The sequence below is a fragment of the Rhagoletis zephyria genome, unplaced genomic scaffold (assembly GCF_001687245.7).
Source record: "Rhagoletis zephyria isolate East Lansing unplaced genomic scaffold, Rhagoletis_zephyria_1.1 Rzeph_scaffold_02666, whole genome shotgun sequence".
Taxonomy (NCBI): domain Eukaryota; kingdom Metazoa; phylum Arthropoda; class Insecta; order Diptera; family Tephritidae; genus Rhagoletis; species Rhagoletis zephyria.
The window spans coordinates 13,806-36,538 of record NW_016159750.1 but is presented as its reverse complement, the minus strand read 5'-3'; the positions used below and the strand labels follow the sequence as shown (position 1 = coordinate 36,538).

The 22,733-nt window shown below is 34.7% G+C and overlaps 1 protein-coding gene across 1 annotated transcript; it reads left to right on the top strand.

The window, feature by feature from the left end:
- The first annotated feature begins 7,009 nt into the window (after nt 1–7,009).
- LOC108367400 (sodium/calcium exchanger 1-like) lies at nt 7,010–21,768 on the top strand. The gene is made up of 8 exons (XM_017622006.1): nt 7,010–8,697; nt 8,774–8,865; nt 12,905–13,056; nt 13,128–13,224; nt 13,300–13,461; nt 14,969–15,127; nt 17,464–17,635; nt 21,564–21,768. The coding sequence occupies exons 1-8, from the start codon at nt 7,010–7,012 to the stop codon at nt 21,766–21,768; spliced, it is 2,727 nt and encodes a 908-aa protein (XP_017477495.1).
- Nucleotides 21,769–22,733: the final 965 nt, after the last annotated feature.

Sequence of the window (22,733 nt, the reverse complement as noted above, 5' to 3'; positions counted from 1 at the left end):
AAAAAAAAAAACGATGAGTATCTTTTTTCAAGTAGTTATAGTTTTCTTTAAACAAATACTTATATGTTGTTTTAATGTTGGATGGAATGAACGATATACCTTAGCAGCCGTCGAATAATTGAAATCTCTTTGAAGTCAGGTAATAAAGTTATGATTATTTAGTACCACATTAATGTTTAGATGGCTTTGCAAGTCAGGAGCAATTGATGCTTTTGTGAGGCCGTTTTCCGACAACAAATCGTTGACGCAACGCGAAATAAGAAAACGTTAAAGGCGAACACACACAAAATTCAAGTTTCGAGTAGAGCGTCGTTTATTAGCTTAAGTTATTTATATTTACTTATGTATGCTTTAAATTTTTAACGCTTTAAAACATTAAAAAATAAAAACAAATATAAATCTCTATTAAATTTTAAATTTTGCATTCGTTTTTAAACTAAATAGCAATAGGAACGGAATGTGAACACAAGTTTGTATTAATATCCAGCGAAAGCGAATACAAATTTAGCAGCAATTAAAGTTGGATCCATGAAGACCTGTAAGAGCTAGAGAACACTTTTTTTTGTATTTTTATTATAATTTAATAACATTGCAGTATTAATTAGCCAAAGAACTAGCATCACTTTACACGTAGTATGCACATGTGTATATATGAAAATAAACTATTTATAATTTATTAAAATAGCAACAACATTTTTTATTTCGCGACGCTCTCTATTTATTTTTATATTCACAACTTATTAAATCACAATTATGGATTGCGTACTTTTTAATTTTTATTTTCATAATCTTTTTTTAAAGGTATTTATTTTTATAACATTTTCACAACAACTGTAACAAAATCGTTTCTTACTACTACACTCGATAAACCATCCAACCGTTGCACTGTGCACTGTGTACTATTTTACTTTTATTTTTGTTTTACGATTTTAGCTACCCCAAAAAGTGCCAACGCATTGTCCGATGGCGACCCGCGAAACGACACACTCGAACTAATCGTACTGAGCGCATGGTACCTCACAGTGGCTCGAGAACTCTTCTGTGTGCATGCATATGTAAGTATCTAAATATAAATATAAGTATGTATGTATGTACATTCTAAATAGTTAGTCTCTAGAGCTCCCAGACTAGTGCACCCTACACGAATGGAAAGCGGCTTGATCAGTTCACTGCGGTAAAAACATTGTGTAAATGCATGACGTATACATCCATACTTACTTACATACATATGTACTTATGTACTTACCGTGGAAACACAATGCCGGCGAACGGCGAACTCACCATAGCGTAATTCCCGCTGTCAAAATTCGTACACCCGCCGCCATATGAAATTGAACAGNATGACGAACTCACCACAGCGAAATTCCCGCTGTCAAAATTCGAACACCCGCCGCCATATGAAATTGAACAAAGCCAAAGCGTGGCGATGGATTTATTTCTATCGCTCTGCTGGGCGATGGCGGCAGTACATGCCAAAGGTGACCATATGTTTCTTTGCTTTCAAAGATTTAGAAGAAAACAACTTATAAAACAAATTATTTTTGTTGGTTGAAAAATAGAGTGGTTTAAAATAAAATAATTTACAATATTTATATTTGTTATCATTTCATCATTTCTAAATATGGTTTTGTGTTTCAAAATATGGTCACCTAAATTATAAGTGGGGCGGAATGGTATCAGCTGTTTTCGCTAACTCTCTAATTCTGTTAAAATAGGCGAAATAGCAAGGCGAGCGGTGAACGACGGCANTTCTAAATATGGTTTTGTGTTTCAAAATATGGTCACCTAAATTATAAGTGCGGCGGAATGGTATCAGCTGTTTTCGCTAACTCTCTAATTCTGTTAAAATAGGCAAAATAGCAAGGCCAGCGGTGAACGACGGCATCGCCCGATTCGGCGAACTTCGCCGTTCGCCCGGTATTATGTTTCAAGCATTATGTATGTCCATACAAATGTATGTACATATGAGCATTTGTAGATAAGTAGCACTTGACGTTTTTACAGATATTGATTGTTAGGCTTGATGCACACGAGCATCGGCACTGCGCACAGTGGTCTCCTTTTTCTTCTTGGGTGAGTGCAATAGTGCCGAGTCCTTATAAACCTGGTATTTTCATCCTTAGCTACCACCATCGTCCATTTGCGTCCATTCGGCAGGCATGACCAAGAGAGTGGTTTGACAAGGTCAAGGTTTTTGGCGTTGTTATCACACGTTGTAGATGGCTCAAGACCGGCCATACGTAGCGAAGTGTCACATCCTGCGAGCGGTGCCCCTGCTTTAAACTGAATATGGCGCTCTATAAAGAAAAACTCGCTCTGTAAATCCAGATGTCCATCGTACCGTGCCTGCGGACTGAATGGTAGAGCTGGAATACAATCGATATTTGTGACCATCGATGTTTATTGATTGANTGTAAATCCAGATGTCCATCGTACCGTGCCTGCGGACTGAATGGTAGAGCTGGAATACAATCGATATTTACCATCGATGTTTATTGATAGTGCCATCGGTTGTTTTCCAGCTCTACTAAATGGCACAAATATGAATTGGCTTTATTATTCATTAGGTTTATTTTTTTACACACTTTTCCTTTTTCTTGTTTTAATAAAAGGACTAACCACGAAGCTATCATTGGAGGTCGAATATTCATGTGTTGTTGATGTTTCTGGTATAAAGGCATAAAATTTGTGCGTTCCTGGAATATATTGTGTATTTGAGAATCTATCTTGAAGCTTTCGCTTAACTTCTTTGTAGTCACTCTTGGACGCATACACACACCTTGGTTTTCTCTAAGGTGTAAGCATTTGTTGTGACGTCGGGAGCTGAAGACTTGCTCTAGCTGCTATTCTCTTAAAATTTCCTCCAATCCCGTCGCATGCAGATTTCCCACCATTAGTAGAGTNATCATTGGAGGTCGAATATTCATGTGTTGTTGATGTTTCTGGTATAAAGGCATAAAATTTGTGCGTTCCTGGAATATATTGTGTATTTGAGAATCTATCTTGAAGCTTCGCTTAACTTCTTTGTAGTCACTCTTGGTTTTCTCTAAGGTGTAAGCATTTGTTGTGACGTCGGGAGCTGAAGACTTGCTCTAGCTGCTATTCTCTTAAAATTTCCTCCAATCCCGTCGCATGCAGATTTCCCACGTGAACTTGCAACAAAGTTCAATACTGCCATTTCCTTGAAAGGATTTTCGTGGTTTCAAACCATTAGTAAAGTTAGTATGATTTATTCATATTTCTTTTGTTTTTTACACACCTTTCTTTTTTCAAAAACATACAATTTCATAAAATTTTAATTTCTATTTATCATATTGATCGAGCGTTAGACGATCAAGAGTCCATACGCCTTAGTAACCCATTACGCCCATTTGGGTACTTAAAGTTGACATTATAGACAGTGTTTTTATGTAAAAAATAATAAAAATAAAAATGCTATAATCAAAAACAAAAATGTTTATTTATTTTTTTTATACGTTGCACATTAGTGTAAAAAATTTATAGTTAAAGCCCATTATTATGGGCGGAATATATAATTTTTTTTTTCATTAAGTTTCGTTGAAAGGTTTCCAAGACACAGTACTTTAAAGAAAGGTATGCATGACGTTTTCTTAAAATTTAAATCTCGTGTAAATAGGCAATCCTACGTCAGATCGGCAATATATGCTGCACGTATATTCACGTCACCTAGACTTTCAATCTCTTCAACTTTCATCCAAATCCTTAGAGGTCGCGCACAGAGGTGGTATATCTTTAGATCTGAAGCTTTTCATTGTTTTTACAAAAAAAAAAACAAAGATGACATTGCATGTTTAATAAAAAATAAAAAATAAATTTTTTTAAAAAACATGGTGTAATAATAATAAANTTTTTTTTTTTTCAGGTGAAACTCAGGATAAGGCAGAATATGATTTATTCATATTTCTTTTGTTTTTTACACACCTTTCTTTTTTCAAAAACATACAATTTCATAAAATTTTAATATCTATTTATCATGTTGATCGAGCGTTAGACGACCAAGAGTCCATACGCCTTAGTAACCCATTACGCCCATTTGGGTACTTAAAGTTGACATTATATATAGAAAAAAAAGAAGCTATAATCAAAAAGAAAAATGTTTATTTATTTTTTTTATACGTTGCACATTAGTGTGAAAAATTTATAGTTAAAGCCCATAATAAGGCGGAATAAATACATTTTTTTTCATCAAGTTTCGTTGAAAGGTTTCCAAGATACAGCACTTTAAAAAAAGGTATGCATGACGTTTTCTTAAAATTTAAATCTCGTGTAAATAGGCAATGCTACGTCATATCGGCAATATATGCCGCATGTATATTCACGTCACCTAGACTTTCAATCTCTTCAACTTTCATCCAACTCTTTATAGGTCGCGCACAGAGGTGGCCGCGATGACATGAAATGCCCCATGTGACCAATTCCATCTTAAATAAGCGCATATGTGTTTTTTTTACTTGTCGATATCATAAAAATTGCATTTTTCATGGACTTGAAAAATTACCCATTCATTTTCGATTCACAAAACACAACAAATTACCAATTACTTCGTTCGTTCTGATTCGTATGTGTATTGGCATTTAAAAATAATTATATATCTTTCGATCTGAAGCTTTTCCATTTTTGTTACAAAAAAAAAAAACAAAGATGACATTGCATGTTTAATAAAAAATAAAAAATACATTTAAAAAAAAAACATGGTGTAATAATAATAAGGTGTTGTCAGTAACTTAACCTCACTTTTTCGGCAGTTCTATTCCTGTCACGCATTTTAAAGTAGTAGAAAAGGTACTAATTATTTACTACTTCTAATACGTTCGTGCATACTATTTCAAAATAAATGTAAAAACTATATAACTACAGGCTTATAGGCCTGAATATATGTNACGCATTTTAAAGTAGTAGAAAAGGTACTAATTATTTACTACTTCTAATACGTTCGTGCATACTATTTCAAAATAAATGTAAAAAATATATAACTACAGGCTTATAGGCCTGAATATATGTTTGTATCGGCACACAGCTTGGATATATATTAGAACTTATAAAAAAGTAAAGGCCGTAAACTAAGGCAATTTCTTATAAGACTGAGAATAACTTTTTAATAATATAAGCGAATTCCTAATTTAAGCATGCAGCCACTCTATTCTCGTGTATAAGTACTTGTCCATTTGGCTCAATATTATGACAATGCAGCAAAAGTTATTTAATATAAAAAATCGCATTTCCATACGATTTTTGTGTACGCCTTTTTCCATTGATAACCACAATATCTTTTATTTTTTTACATTTTGAGGACAAAAATTATACAAATCCAGCAATTTTAAATATTAATATCGTTCTAACTACACCAAGTTCCTAAAAAATTGCGATCAAAGGAACTACTAAAAAGGAGAATTTTAAATACTATTTCCCAACGAACTGTATATAATATGGTGACCTTTTCTTCGCCATTACCCCTTTTTTGCGACTTTTTTGAAAATTCTCAACGACAACACTGGGCCCCAGTAATCAGCGGTTGTGCTGCAGAGTTGGACGAACGTTCTAAAAGCTGCTATTAAATCACTGATTTTGTATGGAAAATGGTTTCACATTTCACATGCAAATAGATTTTAACAATTTAAAATTTTTGTAAGAATAAATTAAAAATATTTGATATTTTCGAGACCAAATAATCTGACAAAAAATAAACGAATCAGCTGCTCTTATGATACTACCTGTTCAATGGGACTTGATAAGTACACATTTTTTTCGTTAATTTCATTTGTCGAAACGACATTCATGAAGCTTGTCGAATTGAGAAAAAAATAACAATATTGAACCAGTGAAAAAAGTTTAGAAATATTCAAAATTATTAATCAAAACGGTATTCATCTACTTATTTTTTAAACGGAAACGAGGACAAACTGCGGGAACAACGAGGTGAAACACCAAAAAAGCGGGTATTTGCGCGCATTTCGACGCCATTNCGATTTTTGTGTACGCCTTTTTCCATTGATAACCACAATATCTTTTATTTGTTTACATTTTGAGGACAAAAATTATACGAATCTAGCAATTTTAAATATTAATATCGTTCTAACTACACCAAGTTCCTAAAAAATTGCGATCAAAGGAACTACTAAAAAGTAGAATTTTAAATACTATTTCCCAAAGAACTGTATATAGTATGGTCCCTTTTCTTCGCCATTACCCCTTTTTTGCGACTTTTTTGAAAATTCTCAACGACAACACTGGGCCCCAGTAATCAGCGGTTGTGCTGCAGAGTTGGACGAACGTTCTAAAAGCTGCTATTAAATCACTGATTTTGTATGGAAAATGGTTTCACATTTCACATGCAAATAGATTTTAACAATTTAAAATTTTTGTAAGAATAAATTAAAAATATTTGACTTGATAAGTACACATTTTTTTCGTTAATTTCATTTGTCGAAACGACATTCATGAAGCTTGTCGAATTGAGAAAAAAATAAAAATATTGAACCAGTGAAAAAAGTTTAGAAATATTCAAAATTATTAATCAAAACGGTATTCATCTACTTATTTTTTAAACGGAAACGAGGACAAACTGCGGGAACAACGAGGTGAAACACCAAAAAAGCGGGTATTTGCGCGCATTTCGACGCCATTCGTGGCACATAGTGTCGGTGATCGTTAGCTAAGGACCGCGTACACAACAACAACGGTAACAAGTTCTCGAAACCTAAACCATTCGGATTTATTTCTGTGAGTGCTATAAATCGATGCGATGATAAAAGTATATTCAGATAGAAGTCGCCAATTGAAAGCGTTTACTAAATTAGTGGCTTTGGTTTGTTTGAATTGTTTACTCCTTCGATTAACCAAGGCACAAGAAAAAACGAACTCGCCTGGAGTAACACAGTGGAATATTACACCCAAATCAATAACTTCATCACCGTTAGCGGATAGGGAACCAAGCATAGCAAAACCGACGACTCCCGTACCACCCCCAGACGATTCAAATTTAAAACAAATGGTTAATCCTATTTCGAGCACAACACAACCAGAGGCGACTGTACCTCCACAAAACGAATCGAATGAACGAAATAGTATAAATCCATTTTTTCGATCCGACTTTGACGAAGGAATTATAAGGTGCAAGGATGGTCTTATTCTCAAATGTTGGCGACCTTTAGAAGGAGTTTCCAAAACGGAAAGAATAATACGAGGAATTATTTATTTCCTGGCAATGTGTTATTTATTCATTGGTGTTGCCATTGTATCGGATCGATTTATGGAATCCATAGAGGTCATTACATCAAGTGAAAAACGTGTAACTGTACTTAATAAAAATGGCCAGAAAGAAACCATATCCGTCCGTGTGTGGAGTCAGACAGTGGCCAATTTAACACTCATGGCTTTGGGCTCGAGTGCACCGGAAATTTTGCTTTCTATAATCGAAATGTTTCAGAAGAATTTCGAAGCTGGCGATTTAGGTCCAGGTACAATAGTTGGTTCTGCGGCATATAACCTTTTCATTATAATTGCTATATGTATGGTTGTAATACCGAAAGGTCAAGTACGAAAGATACGTGATTTTCGAGTTTTTGTTGTGACATCTGTATGGTCGACATTTGCTTACATTTGGTTGTGCTTAATAGTGAAATATATTTCACCAGGCGTCATTGATATATGGGAGGGATTACTAACGTTTATATTCTTTCCAATTCTTGTGTATCACGCTTACATTACAGAGCGTCGTCTCTTCTGTCCGAAATGTTACAAACAATCGTACGAAACGAATCAGCGTGGTATCGTTGTGGGCAAAGTTGAGTCGGCCGAACAAGGCATGGATCCTGTACGAACAAGTATTAAAGATCTAGTCGAAAGTCCGGAAATGCGCGAATTTGAAGAAACACGCCGAGATTACATTATTAAGTTGAAAGAATTGCGTCGAAGATATCCAGAGTATGATTTGGAAATAATCCAAGCAATGGCGCAGGAGCAACTAATCAAAGATAGCCGTAAGTCAAGAGCTTTCTATCGCGTTCATACTGGACGTCGTTTAACTGGGGGGCCAGGCGTACTAAACAGAGCGCTTTATTTCGCAACTATGGAAATTTCAGAGACAAAGGCCGAAGCTCGTATGCAAGGAGAGGAGGATGAAGAGCTTTATGATGACTCCGAGACGTGCATATATTTTGAGCACGGCCACTATACTGTGATGGAAAGTGTCGGAGATGTGGAGTTGCATGTGATTCGGGGCGGAAATTTGAAGCACTTAACAAAAGTTGAATACTACACGGAAGATGGAACCGCGAAGGCAGGCACAGATTATGTAGCCGTGAGAGGAGTGCTTGAATTTGCTCCAGGCATCGAGCTGCAAACCATTAAAATAAGAATTATTGATGATGATGTCTTCGAAGAGGATGAACACTTTTATGTCCACCTTAAAAATCCGAGTACGGAAGCTGTTCTTGTAGCACCTAAAGTGGCAACCATTATGATCCTGGATGATGATCACTGTGGCATTTTCGGATTCAAGGAAACACAACATCAAATTCCAGAAACAGTGAAAATTTACGAAATATTTGTAAAACGATATTCGGGCGCACTTGGTAGAGTTATCGTGCCTTATTATACCAAAGAGAAAACGGCAATATCGGGGAAAGAGTACGTGGATGTGAGCGGCATACTGGTATTTGAACATGGCGTTGTTGAGTGAGTAGATTTGTAAAATAAGTTGTATTTAGCACATGCTGATCATCTACATACGTATGTATTTAAAAAACCTTAGGCAAATCATAGAAGTTCAAATTATCGACGAACATAGCTTTGAAAAAGATGTTGTCTTCGAAGTATATCTTGACCAACCGAGGATTGCAGAAGGTAAGTCGCAGCAATAGACATTTCTTATATCTGCAGGCTAATACTCGTATCGCAGCCAGTTAAAGCCTGATTGCAAACGAATTATTGCACTCGGCACAAAAAGTGTTTTTTTTTATATCGCTGGCTGAGTGGAAGTCGACCTATATCGGCAGCCAGTTCGAAAACACCATATCTCAGAAAACTTTTCACGAACGCCCTACTTCAGAACTTGATTGAAAAACACTCTATGTCAGAACTTGGTTGAAGAACGCCCCATCTCAAACGAAAATACTTTCAAAATATGCTCAGATAGGGCATTTTTGAATCGGCTGCAGAGATAGGGAGTTCTTCAACCAAATTCTGAGATAGGGGTTTTTCTGAGATACTTCGCCGACCTAAACGGGGTTAGATCGCCGAAACAACAGCCCTTGGTCGGGTGAAATCTGAGTCATTCCGGTACGTAGAACCGGCTGTCGTAGGAACGGAAAATCCTACAACCCTAACGGCATCGTCCCTGTGGACCGACCCTATAGAGGCTGCACGCTTTTTGGGGCTGCCGTTAGTGGAACTCGACGACAACGACTGAGATATCAACCGATCTGGGTGGGGTTGTTCTAGCCGCTACAACAACAACAACATAGGGTTTTTTTTGCTATAAAATTCTGAAATAGGGCGTTGTTGAAAAATTTTCTGAGATAGGGCGTTTTTGAACTGGCTGCCGAGATAGATTGATCTTCCACTCAGCCATCGATATGTTGTTTGAAATGTAACTTGTTTGTCCAAAGAAAGTTTAAGATTCCCAAAAGCTTAAGTAAAATCTCCACACGAAGTTTTTGAAAAATCTGTCACGCTCGTTCTCTAGTTTTAATTCAAAATAAAACCAACCACGAATTGCTTCTGATTAAATATGAACCAGTTGTAATTGTCCATAATTTTACTTTATTTAAAGAATTTTAGGAAAGGAAAACCTCACAGAAGTCGCAGAGTTTTGTTTATTTTTTACCTCCCTTTTATTAGCTCGGGATGTTACTATGTAATATTGATGCACCTAAAAGATGCAGCGATTTATATTCTCAAGTTACATACCTGACGACAGTACCAATGAAAATTATAATAGCGAGGTTTTAGTTTTTTAAACTATAATTTTATTTTTACCTCCCTTTTATTAGCTCGGGATGTAACTATGTAATATTGATGCGCCTAAAAGATGCAGCGATTTCTATTCTCAAGTTACATACCTGACGACAGTACTAATGGAAATTATAATAGCGAGGTTTTAGTTTTTTAAACTATAATTTTATTTTTACCTCCCTTTTATTAGTTCGGGATGTAACTATGTAATATTGATGCGCCTAAAAGATGCAGCGATTTCTATTCTCAAGTTACATACCTGACGACAATACCAGTGGAAATTATAATAGCGAGGTTTTAGTTTTTTAAACTATAATTTTCACATGTACTCTAATACCGTTTATGTGACGTTATGACCTCCGGTCATTGATCATCGATTTTTCCGACACCAGTGTTTCAAGCCCATAGCAAAGTTGTTTTCATAAGTGACCTCCGTGTGTAGAGGGATGCCCCCACTGCGTTCGAAAGACCAAGTGGAGAAGGACTTGGCTTCACTTAGCATTACTAATTAGCGTCAGTTGGCATAGAAGAGAAACGACTGGCGTGCTTTGTTGAACTCGGCCAAAATCGCTTAGGCGGTTACAGCGCCAAATAAGAAGATCGTATGATCCAACATCGTGGAAACGCCCATACGCACATATTTTTTATTGCATATATGGTCCCCCTTATGACAGAAACATGAATGTGTAAAAATGAAATTCTTGGGAAATCAAGTTTTAAAGTTTTGTTTTATGAGTCTTAACTCTACAGTCATGTAAATGATATTGTAAAATATGTGATTTCGTGTACACATGGTATTCTGGGTTTTGGTATAACATAGAATATCCAAAGGCTAATCTAGTTAACCCAATAACTCAAAATTGGTAAATTTGAACATTCAAACTTCTGGCATAAGAGGGACGTCTTCTCCTAATGAATCTAAGTAATTTTTTATACAGCTCAAATATTTAAAAGTGAGTCGAGCAATTTTATTTTAATCCTACTAATTTGCTTACCGCACTATTCCCACGCCAATGACAAAACTCATCGCCAGGGAGCAGATTTCCATGCAAATTAATGTTTATGTTGGAATACTGGTAAACAAAATATATGTACTATATTTGTGTATTAAAAACTTTTATTTTTAATATTTTTATTGAGCTTTGTACCACGATTGTTTATTAGGAAAAATTGAAAAAGCAACAAAGTCTAAGCGGTAGAAGCTATAGCACTATTTCGGAGATCACCACATCTCCTCATCAGACTTCTTTTTCCTAGACTTCAGCAGGAATCGAACCTGCGAATTCGATGTTCAAAGTCAGAAGCGTTAACCACTGAGCTATGTACATCCCGTAAACTCTTGTTGCTAATTCATTTTCCTTATTCAACCAACTACTATCAAGTGCAGCTGATTTGCCGCTATTTAAACTCGACAGCGTGGTTGTTGTTGTCAATTCTATACATCCATTTGCTTATTTGCTTTTTTGTATAGTTTCAGGCAGGCTCTTCCTAAACTATGTATTTGTCAATGTTATTGTGGCTTGTTAACATTTTATTTTTAATATTTTTATTGAGCTTTGTACCACGATTGTTTATTAGGAAAAATTGAAAAAGCAACAAAGTCTAAGCGGTAGAAGTTATAGCACTATTTCGGAGATCACCACATCTCCTCATCAGACTTCTTTTTCTAGACTTCCAGCAGGNAAAAAGAAGTCTGATGAGGAGATGTGGTGATCTCCGAAATAGTGCTATAACTTCTACCGCTTAGACTTTGTTGCTTTTTCAATTTTTCCTAATAAACAATCGTGGTACAAAGCTCAATAAAAATATTAAAAATAAAATGTTAACAAGCCACAATAACATTGATAAAAACTTTTATTTTATTGCGGAATCCATTTTATGTGCGTATTTTTGCATATTTACATGTTGTCAGGCAAATTAACATTTTATGCAAAATTCGCGTTGCTTTTTTGAATTTGTTTTCGCTATGCCATAGCCGAAAGCAGCACTGCCTTTTTTAGGTCGCGGAAATTCCGGGGCTCTTGGCAAATAATCCCGGGATTTTCGGGATTTTTAATTTGCAGTGATGGCAATAATAGAAAATCCTTTTCATGACCAGTGTTGGCTGAATTTCTTTCTTCGTTTAATAATTAATATTTATTTTTTATAAATGTCTAGCGCATTATACATATATGCAAGAGTGAATTTTACACACAAAAATTAATGTATTCACGAAGCCATGGGCCAAATATAGTAAACTTGCGTTTTTAGGGTATCACTCTGCCGTCAGTAATTCAAGAACGATTTAAAAAAAATCAGTAAAATTTGCTTAGAGAAGAAGAATGGCTATCAAATTAAAGAGGAAATTATGTGGAATTAAATCAGATGTAATTTTTTGGTGTATACGGATTGGCAAGTATTGAAAATGTCATTTTCAAATTGTATCCTTGAAATTTCGCAATATTTGGTTTTGAAAAAAAACATATGTTAACGACTTATATAAACTCGATAACATCCTCGAATTTCGTCCTTCTAACTTTATCAGTTTAAAAATTTACCTTTTCGTCCTTGTGAATCCAAACAATTTTTTTTTTAATTCTAACGAAATTTCCTCTTTCATTTTGTACCATATTTTTATTCTACATTACATTGAAGATTTTAAATAATTTTTGGAATTAATCATACCTTTGAAATTACAAAGTCCTTTAAAAAAAATCCTGACGTCAGAGAAAAAATAAAAACGCCACTTTAAATAAAAAAGTAGATTTCAAACCCATTTAGAGAGATAGAAGCAATTTTTTCGATTGAAGTTGTTGAAAAATAAAGAATATCTAAATCCCGGGATTGTGATACCGACATCCCGAAAATCCCGGGATCGTAAAAAGCGAAAAAATTAACATCACAATTCGTTTTAACTGTCACTCTCTCTCTCTCTCTCTCCCTCTCTCAGAGGATCCATTGTACTCTCGAGTAAACGAAGTTAAACTAAAACGAGAAGAAGAAAGGACTAATCGGGTAAGAATTCTTGTATCAGGACAACCGAAATTATCAGATGATATAAAACAAATTGAATGTCATATTACTGCAAACGAGGAATTCACAGTAAGCTTGCATTTAATTAAATTGGGTTTTAAAATATATATATTTTTAATAGTAGTAATTTTCGATAACAGCAAACGGTGAACAAGTTAGTCAAAACAGCGAATGCTTCTAAGCTGATTGGTACCACTTCATGGAAGGAGCAGTTTGTGGATGCTTTAACCGTTTCAGGTAATAATTTTTTAATGATTGTGCAATCTCTAGTATAGTTTTGTATACACAGCCGAGCTTACTTCTTACGAATAGGTAGTGGTGACTTTAATAGTGAAGAGGATAATGACGAAGACGAAGTAGAGATTGATGAAGATGAAGATATCGAAGAGAAAGTCGGGCCCAGCCGAGGCGAATACTTCATGCATTTTATTTCAATATTCTGGAAAATTTGTTTTGCGGTAATTCCGCCAGCAAGTAAGTCGAGAACGAAAGCTAACATATTATATGGATTTGGTTAGTTGGTTGGTTGCAGTGCTTCTTAGTTGTTGTTTAGGAATCAATGAGCGTGTTTTTGCGCTATTCTGATGCATTTATTGCGGGGGATATTTTGTCTATTTTGTATGTATGTATGTACATCCTATGTTGCTTGGTCGAACAATTTCGATTATCTTCTTCTTCGCTCTCTTCTAGATGACAGTTGCTGTTTGTCCAAGTCCTCGTGCTTATCGCGGCTGCAACAAAATAGTGATCCAAGTCAATTTCATATCCTGGGATCGTATGTACGTAATTAGCCACCTTTGTACACGTTTACCGCTGTACTGGAAAGTGATCACTGGTTTGAAAAGTACTCTAACCATCCAGTTATTTTTACGGGATTTCACTAATGGCAGTGCTTGTTTAAATTACGCCAGTAAAGATCCAGCGCTGGCCTGGTATGCTACTGGAACAACGTAAATGGGACATAGGTAGGGTGACCACACTCTGATGATTTTTCTTTCGACTCATCTGGTCACCCTAGACATAGGCAAACTGGAAACACATCGTTCGTCTAAGACAACATGATAAATTTTTTCGATCTGTTGATAGCAATTAAGACTAATGAATCCCTTTATGCTCCAACCTTGTGCTGCAGGCAACGATATTTTGGGCCACTGTGTTGTCGTTAGCCTCGGTCCATTGTCGCACTTTTTGTCATAGAGAATAAATTTTCCGATGATAGGATCAAAGACACCTTCCTTTCATACGCCCACAAAGTATTTGACGTCGGAATCTCCCTCCCACCGCAAATTCGACATGAAACTTGCGCTCTTTCGCGTTACAGTTCTAGGGGGCATTGCAAGGTCCTTCCTGATCTTCTGTTCTCAAACCATAGTCTTAAATAAGTTCGCAGGGGCTATCGTCGAAAGTAGGGCGTCTTACGGCTTTCTGCGTCATTCCTCACTTAGCAGCTTTTAAAATATATATAGCGCTTATCATAATTATACGAACGTATACCACGATTTTTTTATATAGATAAAATGAGCAATACCTTCAATAAACAGAATTTAAAAAAATAAATGGTAAGTCCTAGCTAATTCAAACTTCCACTTTCTTATACTAGACGTGAATAGGCTATAAAAGAGCATACTCAAAATCTTTTTAAAAAATTTAATTAAAAACCTAGACATTTTTACGAACGTTTGTTGATTTTTTTTTTATATTTCGCAAACTTGTAAATTTGGATTTATACAGTTTTTGTGAAAGAATTAAGTATATTTTTTACAAAAATAATTAAAATTAATTAATAAAAAAATTAATAATCAAAATTTGCCAATATGCGGGTGGCATATAATTGTGGTAAGCGCCATTAATGTGTAGTTGCACTCCCGGCACGAAAACTGGTTTTTTAATTGAGTCAAGACTGTTTTACATAATGCATCGATATGCTAACTAATTTATTATCGTTGCAGCATCGAGCTGAGTAACTATCTTATAATTTCAGAGCTGCATGATGGATATCCGTGTTTCTTTGTTTCAATAATTCTAATAGCGATATGTACAGCTGTGCTCGGCGATGTCTCATCGCATTTCGGTTGTACGCTGGGTGTACTCGATTCGGTCACAGCTATATGCTTTGTAGCGCTCGGTACCAGTTTGCCAGGTAAATTATAAACTATAAACTAAAATCTGATTCACTCAGTTAATTAAAAGAATTAATAAATACGTACCAGACATCTGCAGCGGGTGCATGATTTTCGTGTATACTCGATCATCTAACAAAACCCGTTTTGCATCGTTCTCTGTATACGAGCAGAAGTATTGTTCGTTATCGACTGAGCTCAAGACGAACATGTTGGCCACAACACCCGATTGCTTTTCATACATACTTGATTGGGTTCGGGTGCTTTGCAGCTCAATATACCCGGGTGTTCGAGTTTCAACCCGAGTGTGCACAAAATTTTCTTGATTGGCTTATGACGTTTTTGTTTCTACAAAAAATGTTGCCTTCTCATCGCGGTGTTCTTAGTTTTTGTGCGTAGAGGGTAAAGAGAAGGTTGAATTTTTCGGTAGTTTGTTTAAGTGTACATTTAACCATTTCTTATATTTTTGCTCATACAAAATGCGGCATCACGACGCCTACATCCATTTAGGTATAAATGTGTGTAGATCGGCAATGCCCAAGCCCTATACACTCGGTGCACATTTATTTTTTGTAAAAGTACTTATGTACCTACATAGTTTTAGGCTGTGTTCTAATATATACACACACAGCTTTCCACGCGAAACTATACGAAATAGATGCAAAAACATTTTTGTCTACTTCGCTTCTAATTTTTTCATTGCGTATGCACAAGCACAAAGCAACAACATTTTCGTATGCTTTGTGGGAACATATTGGCGCCAGTTACCTTCAGCGTAAATTTCTTTGTTGTCCTGCATTTTATCGCAATGTTCGGGTGTCCGTTTCATTGTTACACAAATTTTCGGGTTAGCTGCGGGTGTCCGAGTGTGGTGTTCGCTTGTGCTCAATTTATAGCGAGGGTGATCGAACAGACTCGTTCGTAACCAAAGCAGCTGTCGGGTATGCATCTCGATCGAACACATAATAGCCGAGTGTGGCGTTCGCTTGTGCTTGATTTTTAGTGAGTGTGATCAAAACGGCTCGATCATACTCAAAGCTGTTCTCTGATAAGTACTATAGTTACATATGTACCTGACACTGTGCGAGAAAAATCAAAAAATTTCAAAACACACAAAAAAATCAATATACATACTCCCGAAACTACGGACCAAATATGTATAATAAACCAGCGCTTTATGTTTGTCTCTCTGACGTTATTATAATTTTTTTTTTAATTACTTTGAAGCTTTTAAAAATATGATTCAATACGATTTCATAAAAGGTGGTCTTACCGGACTAAGTGGATTTTTGCCGCTGTTTTGCTGAATGTCAAAATGATATGGTTGTTGTAATTCATACTGTTACTGTGCGTGAAATATGTTAATGTAATTTTATGTTTTTGTACTTCTGCTACGAACTTATATGAATTCGCCTTGGTGGAGTTACTAGAACAGTTGAATTAATTTGCCTTGGCACACAAATGTCAATGACTTATATTTTAGGGTGTTTGTATATTCTTTCCCGAAAGTAAAAACAAAATATATGTAATTTTTTGTTTTTGTACTATCGCCACCACCTTATATGAATTCGCCTTGATGTGTGATTTTAAAAATTCAGTGCAACGCACAATAATAATGTGAATACCGAATGAAAGAAAAAACTCTACATATTAAAAACAAAAATAAATTTTGTCTCACAAGGGCGAAGAGTTTTTGGGATTGTCCCTTTTTAATTACTATTTTTTATCCTAAACTAATAAAGTTAGAAGGACGAAATTTTAGATCTTTTTCAATTCTACAGAATTTTACCTTTCATTTGGTACCCATATTGATATTCTACATGTACATTGCGCTGCATACGCTGAATAATATCCTGGAAATATCACAGCGCCGGTGAAGAAATCCTGACCACTCAGAGAAATACTAAAAACGTTGCTAAGTATATATATGGTCCCTAATTTTGCGAGAAAATTCATTTTTGCGGCCGCTGTGGTGTAGTGCTAACCAGTGCGCGCTTCCACTCCGCAGGGCTGGGTTCAAGCCCTGGTCAAAGCAACATCGCAAAAAAATATAGAAAAAAGGTTTTTTCTTGACAGCGGTCGCCCCTCGGCAGGCAATGGTATACCTTCGAGTATATTTCTGTCATGAAAAACAGCTTCCCATTAAAATACAATCGCCGTTCGGAGTCGGCGTAAAATTGTAGGTCCCTCCCCTTTGTGTGACAACATCAAGGCGCACTCCACAAATGGGAGGAGAAGCTCGGCCAAACACTAACATGTGTGAAAGCGCCAATCTATTATTATTATTCATTTTTGTGGGTATGATTTTCGCACGGTGTAGTAAATATGTTGCTACTTACATATATTTACCTTATAGATACGTTCGCGAGTAAAGTAGCCGCTGTGCATGACAAGACGGCTGACAATGCTATTGGTAATGTGACAGGTAGCAATGCAGTAAATGTTTTTCTTGGAATCGGTATAGCTTGGTCTATGGCAGCTATTTATCATGCTTTCCATGGAAATCAATTCATTGTACCTATCGGATCGTAAGTTAACCTTTATTACTACTATCAGGTATGTTTTGAAATTGGGACGATTTGAAATCGGTACGATTTCGTAAATATTTTTATTTTTTTTTTCATATCAAAAGTATATAGCGTCCAGAATGCTTAACATATTTCGATTCAAATCAAAAAATGTTGTTCTTGCATTATACGTGAGATATGAATGTTACAATAAAAATTGCCCCATAGGTGTTTCCATAGATGAAAGAGGTTATTGCCAAATCCTCAGTGCTATTAATCAACACAATCAAGAACCACCACCAATCGATTTTATGAGAAAACTTAAAATTACGAATATAATAAAAACACGATGCGAAAAACCAAAGAGCTGGAATGCATGTTTCGATTCCAAAAATAAAGCAAACACTATTGAAAGGCCACCACTGTTGCCAACTTGGTGCTTTTCGCGCTAAATTTACTGATTTTCTTTATTCAAAAAGCATATGTTTACCAACAAAATATGTGGCAGCACTCTCAGTCATGTCAGAATAACATTCGGTAATTCGGAATTGCTGGAACCATAAATCGACCTTCAGCTTGGGCTGAACTTGTCATATATTTTTACGACTATTCAAAAAAGCAGCAGCATCTCCTTGATAATACGCTCAAATATGAGACATTAAAAAGGGAAATCAAATTTCGTTATATTTCAGGCGTTAGGCGGTCGGAAAAAATATTCTTTATGTTCCTTTAGTTTGCTAGATCATAAGAGACTGCAATGTAGATTTAAACTAACACATAGTTCATGAAACTTCATTTCTTGTTTTTGTTTTCGTTTGATAGGAATTGTAGAAAAAATTAAGCAAAACGAAGAAAATTTTAACATTTAAACAGTCAAGAAAAATTTATGAATTTTGCTTACATCTAAGCGAAACGGAACGCTGGACTTAGCTGCAAAGGAGAAAATAAGAACAAGAAACTTAACGTCACTTGGACGAAAATATTTGAGTTTATACTAAATAGAATATATATAATTCGACCGTCGAGAAAGAAACATTGATTTTTACTAATTTGAATGGGCATCCCTACAATATTATTTTTTTTTGCTGGTGCTTTTTCGAGAAAAAACGCGAATTTTTTGGATTCTAGTGCTTTTTCTAATTCAAAACTTGGCAGCACTGATGAACACTATTAAATTCAAAGCTAATAAAACGCTTTGTGCAGAATGCTATTGAAAAATTGTGCAAAATCGCGCTGATGCAAAATGCTCTGGTTGCCAACACAGCAAAAATCGTCCAATAGCTTACAAATATAAAAATTTAAAATATATGAACTACTTAAAAATTTAAATAAAAAGTATACAAAAAATAAATCTACCTGCGTGTGCCTGTGTGGCGCGCGGACGCAGGCCGCTGCGACGATATGCAAATTTAACCTTTGAAAGAGCAATAATTTCAACGGATTTTATTTCACTTTCGAAAAGGGAGTAATAATGTCAAATGATTTTATTTCGCACCAGTATGCGAAATAGTGTCAATTGACGTTATTTCCGTTGATTTTTTTAAATGTCACCGATATAACATAGCTGACTTTTCTTTTATGGTTTTAATATAAAATGTTCAATCTTTTCATCAGAAATAAACTTAATTATTCAGCAAAGCGTACCGATTTCAGAACATACCTGTATGTAAAAAATATGAAACAGGAGATTCTACACCATGTAACGCGATTGAGGAAGATTGCCGATTGTACGTTTTAGCTAGCTTAAATACTCTTACTATTTCTTCAACATTGAACATAAAATTAACCGATAATCCTATCTGTTGGGCAACAAAATTAGTTATTTTAAGTTTTCATAACCACATCACGCACGAACAGCTCAATAGAGGTGCCCATTTTTTTCATTCTACTCGATTATTTCTGTGGGTATTGGGTAATCATTTTTTTAAAATTGGGGTTGCCAGATATTTGAAAATTTTAAATTATTTAAAGGTTAATAAAAAATTTAAGTTTCTTCCTCAAAACTGAAAGCGTTTGAAGAGGTTTTAAAAGATTTTTAAAGGGGTTGCCACCGCTATAAAAAAATACAACAACGGCTATTAAAAATTTAAGCTTATTTAAAACTACTGTGGGTTGAAGCCTTTATATTTCCGGATTCGACCATGAGAATAAGATAAAACTTGCGTCAATGCGTTGGAAACTAAGTTTTGTTCAAAAAATATTTTCTTAACTTTTCCGAATTTTTTAACGATCTCTTCTACATTAACCTTTTTCTTCCGATTCGAATCGATTCAAAAATCGATTTATTTTATTTCGATCTGGCATGTATACCTCACACTTGCCCATTGTTATGCGAAAACTGAATGAATTTGGAATTTTTCTAAAGAATCTGAATAGAAAGTTGCAAATTAGTATGCAAGTTTATTGAATTTTCCTGAGTTTTGCACAAAGTTAAGAGATTTTATTTGTATGTTTTTTGGTGTAGTATAAACTACATTTTGACAAAAAATTATCGAAAATAAATTAGAATGAGAAACTTTGCATGTTTTGCGAAAAAATTGCTATGCCAATACTTTTGTTCGTCGATGTATGTAGGTGAAGAGAATGAATGAAATTGGAGAGCCCTCTTTGTTTTGACTCAGACTAACAATCTGTTATAACATATGTACATAATCTCACGAGTTGTTACATTTTTCGACAAAGATGTGTTTTTGGTCGAAAATGGAGGCACACTTACTATCTTAGAAAATGCATTATTTGCAGTTTTGCTTAAAGAACAAGATATCAACGTGGAAATGTATTTAAGTGAAAATTTAAAAAATAAATGCTAAAAAAAGTAAAAATAATCACTCGTGCTACCTAGATCTAAATTGAGCTAACTCAAAATTCATAGAGGGAAATTTAACTGCTTGCGAATCGTAACAGGTATAACAGTAGTTTTTTAGTTAATGTATATATATAATCATGAAGAAAAAAAAAAGATTTATGCAAAAAAATTGCACACACTTTGTTTTGAGTTGATCGTACTTTAGATATACTACATACATACATGCATAGGTGTGCGTATGTAACGTATACGTCCCGTAACACCATACGCATTCATCTAATACGTTTACTTGCACGCCTTAACTTAAAAGCCATATTATTTAAAAGTAATGAGATATTAGCGTCTTAGATTTTGACACAGTATTCCTTATGCACACATATATATATTACTTTCTTCAATTAAATTCTTCTCAAATAAAAATTGTAAACATGAAACTTTAGTTTCTCAAATCATAGTCATCGTTTACGTAATGTAATATTTTTCATTTGGTAACACACTGGTTTTATTACACTAAATTTGTTCATTTTGGTCAGAACTCTTCACTGTTTTATTTTAACATTTTGAAGTACCTAAAATTATTAAAATAAAAAAAAATTGTAAAATTTCAAAAATTATTAAATAGGTGCGGAGATATTCTGCATACTGGCATTTTTTTAATTTAGTTGCACACTCTTTAAATTTCACAAATATGTTAAATTTGATGCCAAAGTCTATTGCCTCCAATATGAACAGTCTATTTGAAAACTACGCAAAGTTATAAAAAAAAAACAATTATAACTTTTCGAATGGCAATGAAAAATTGAGTAATTTCGGTACTTTTTCGCCTAATTAAATGTTTTAAGGCTAAAATTGTTGAAATACTGGATTTATTTTTTATTATGCTTATATCTGGAATTCCATTGAGTGAAATACATATATGTATGCAGGAAGAATGCTTTAGCTTTTTTTTGGCAAGTGAAGGACACTAAAATACAACTCGTGAGATTTGCTCATGTAAGTAGAGAAAAAGAAGAGTTGGATGCAGTCAATCGCGTTACATGTGTTGAAACTTTTGAAACCTTGTTAAATGTTGAACTATTTCAAAAACTTGATTATATAAAAATATAAAATGTTTATTTTAAAATTGAAATCACAATTCTACAGGCTACTCTTCTCAACGACACTTTTTCTCATAGAAACATCTGTCGCGTTCGTTGTGATAATATTCCGTCGTGAAAAATCGATAGGCGGAGAGCTTGGTGGACCCGTCAATCTGAAGTGGTTTCATTGCATTATCCTCGTTTCACTTTGGATTTTTTACTTAACAATCAGCACTTTGGAGGCCTACCACATTATACCAGGATTCTAAAGTTTGAGTAATTGTACTAAAATATAAACGAACCATACCAAATAAGGGTGGTCGAATCAAAAGATGGTATTTCTTAAAAGAAAAAGATAAAAATTAAAGCACAAACCAAAAAATCTACTAGTTAAGTCATGATTTGGCGCAATAAACTAAAATTAGGTGTTAAAAAAAATTGGTGTCATATCTTGATTGGAGGCTCCTCAGATTTTCTATTAACATATTGATTATTTATATTATCGATGTACAGCAAAAATAGTTATTAATAGATAAAAACAAAAAGTAGATTTAATTAAAATATGGTTCTACATGCATTGTAAGTTTATATTTGTTTTATTTCTCGAATTTTTCAGTGTAGGTTTGTGGCAGTGTTATTTTAGCTGTTTGTGTTTAAAAACCAAGCAAGAATTATTCGGCAACGAAATTTTTGCGGCAAATAACCAAATTATAATAAACCATGGATTTTTTTCGGCAAATACCACTCTTTTAATTTTTTTATTTGTTTCACTTTTATTCATTTCATTAGTTTCCTGATGATAGATACAGATGCATATGTACAGTAAAGGCGGTCAGAATCGGAATCGCAAAGGATCAGAATGCCTGTCCGTCTCATATCAGAACTACACACCAAGGTTTTCAGGTGTTCAGCGGATTTCCTTTATTCAAAGATATCAAATTCCATGTAACTTTAGACAGTCTTCAGCGATAGTAATATTGATGACTAATAGTCCAGTCAACACCAATTAGATTAGCAGTCACATTATCTAGATGTTAATCCCATTGAAAAATCTGAGGGTTTGTGAAGTAGAGAAAATTATATTAAAACAGCTCTTAAGGATTTCAAAAAGTATTTGACGGCAATACATACAAATAATTTGAAAAAGTAAAAGTGAGTTGTAACAGTAACGTCTTCCGGTCAAAACCGGGTATCGGTAATACGATTAAAAGATAGATCATCCCCGACTTAGCAA

Excerpts from the sequence above, each read along its gene's own strand:
- LOC108367400 (XM_017622006.1), top strand. The coding sequence starts at position 7,010 with ATGGTTAATCCTATTTCGAGCACAACACAACCAGAGGCGACTGTACCT. Across the intron at positions 8,698-8,773 it reads TTTGAACATGGCGTTGTTGA|GCAAATCATAGAAGTTCAAA; the intron begins GTGAGTAGATTT and ends AAAAAACCTTAG. Across the intron at positions 17,636-21,563 it reads TTCATTGTACCTATCGGATC|GCTACTCTTCTCAACGACAC; the intron begins GTAAGTTAACCT and ends ACAATTCTACAG.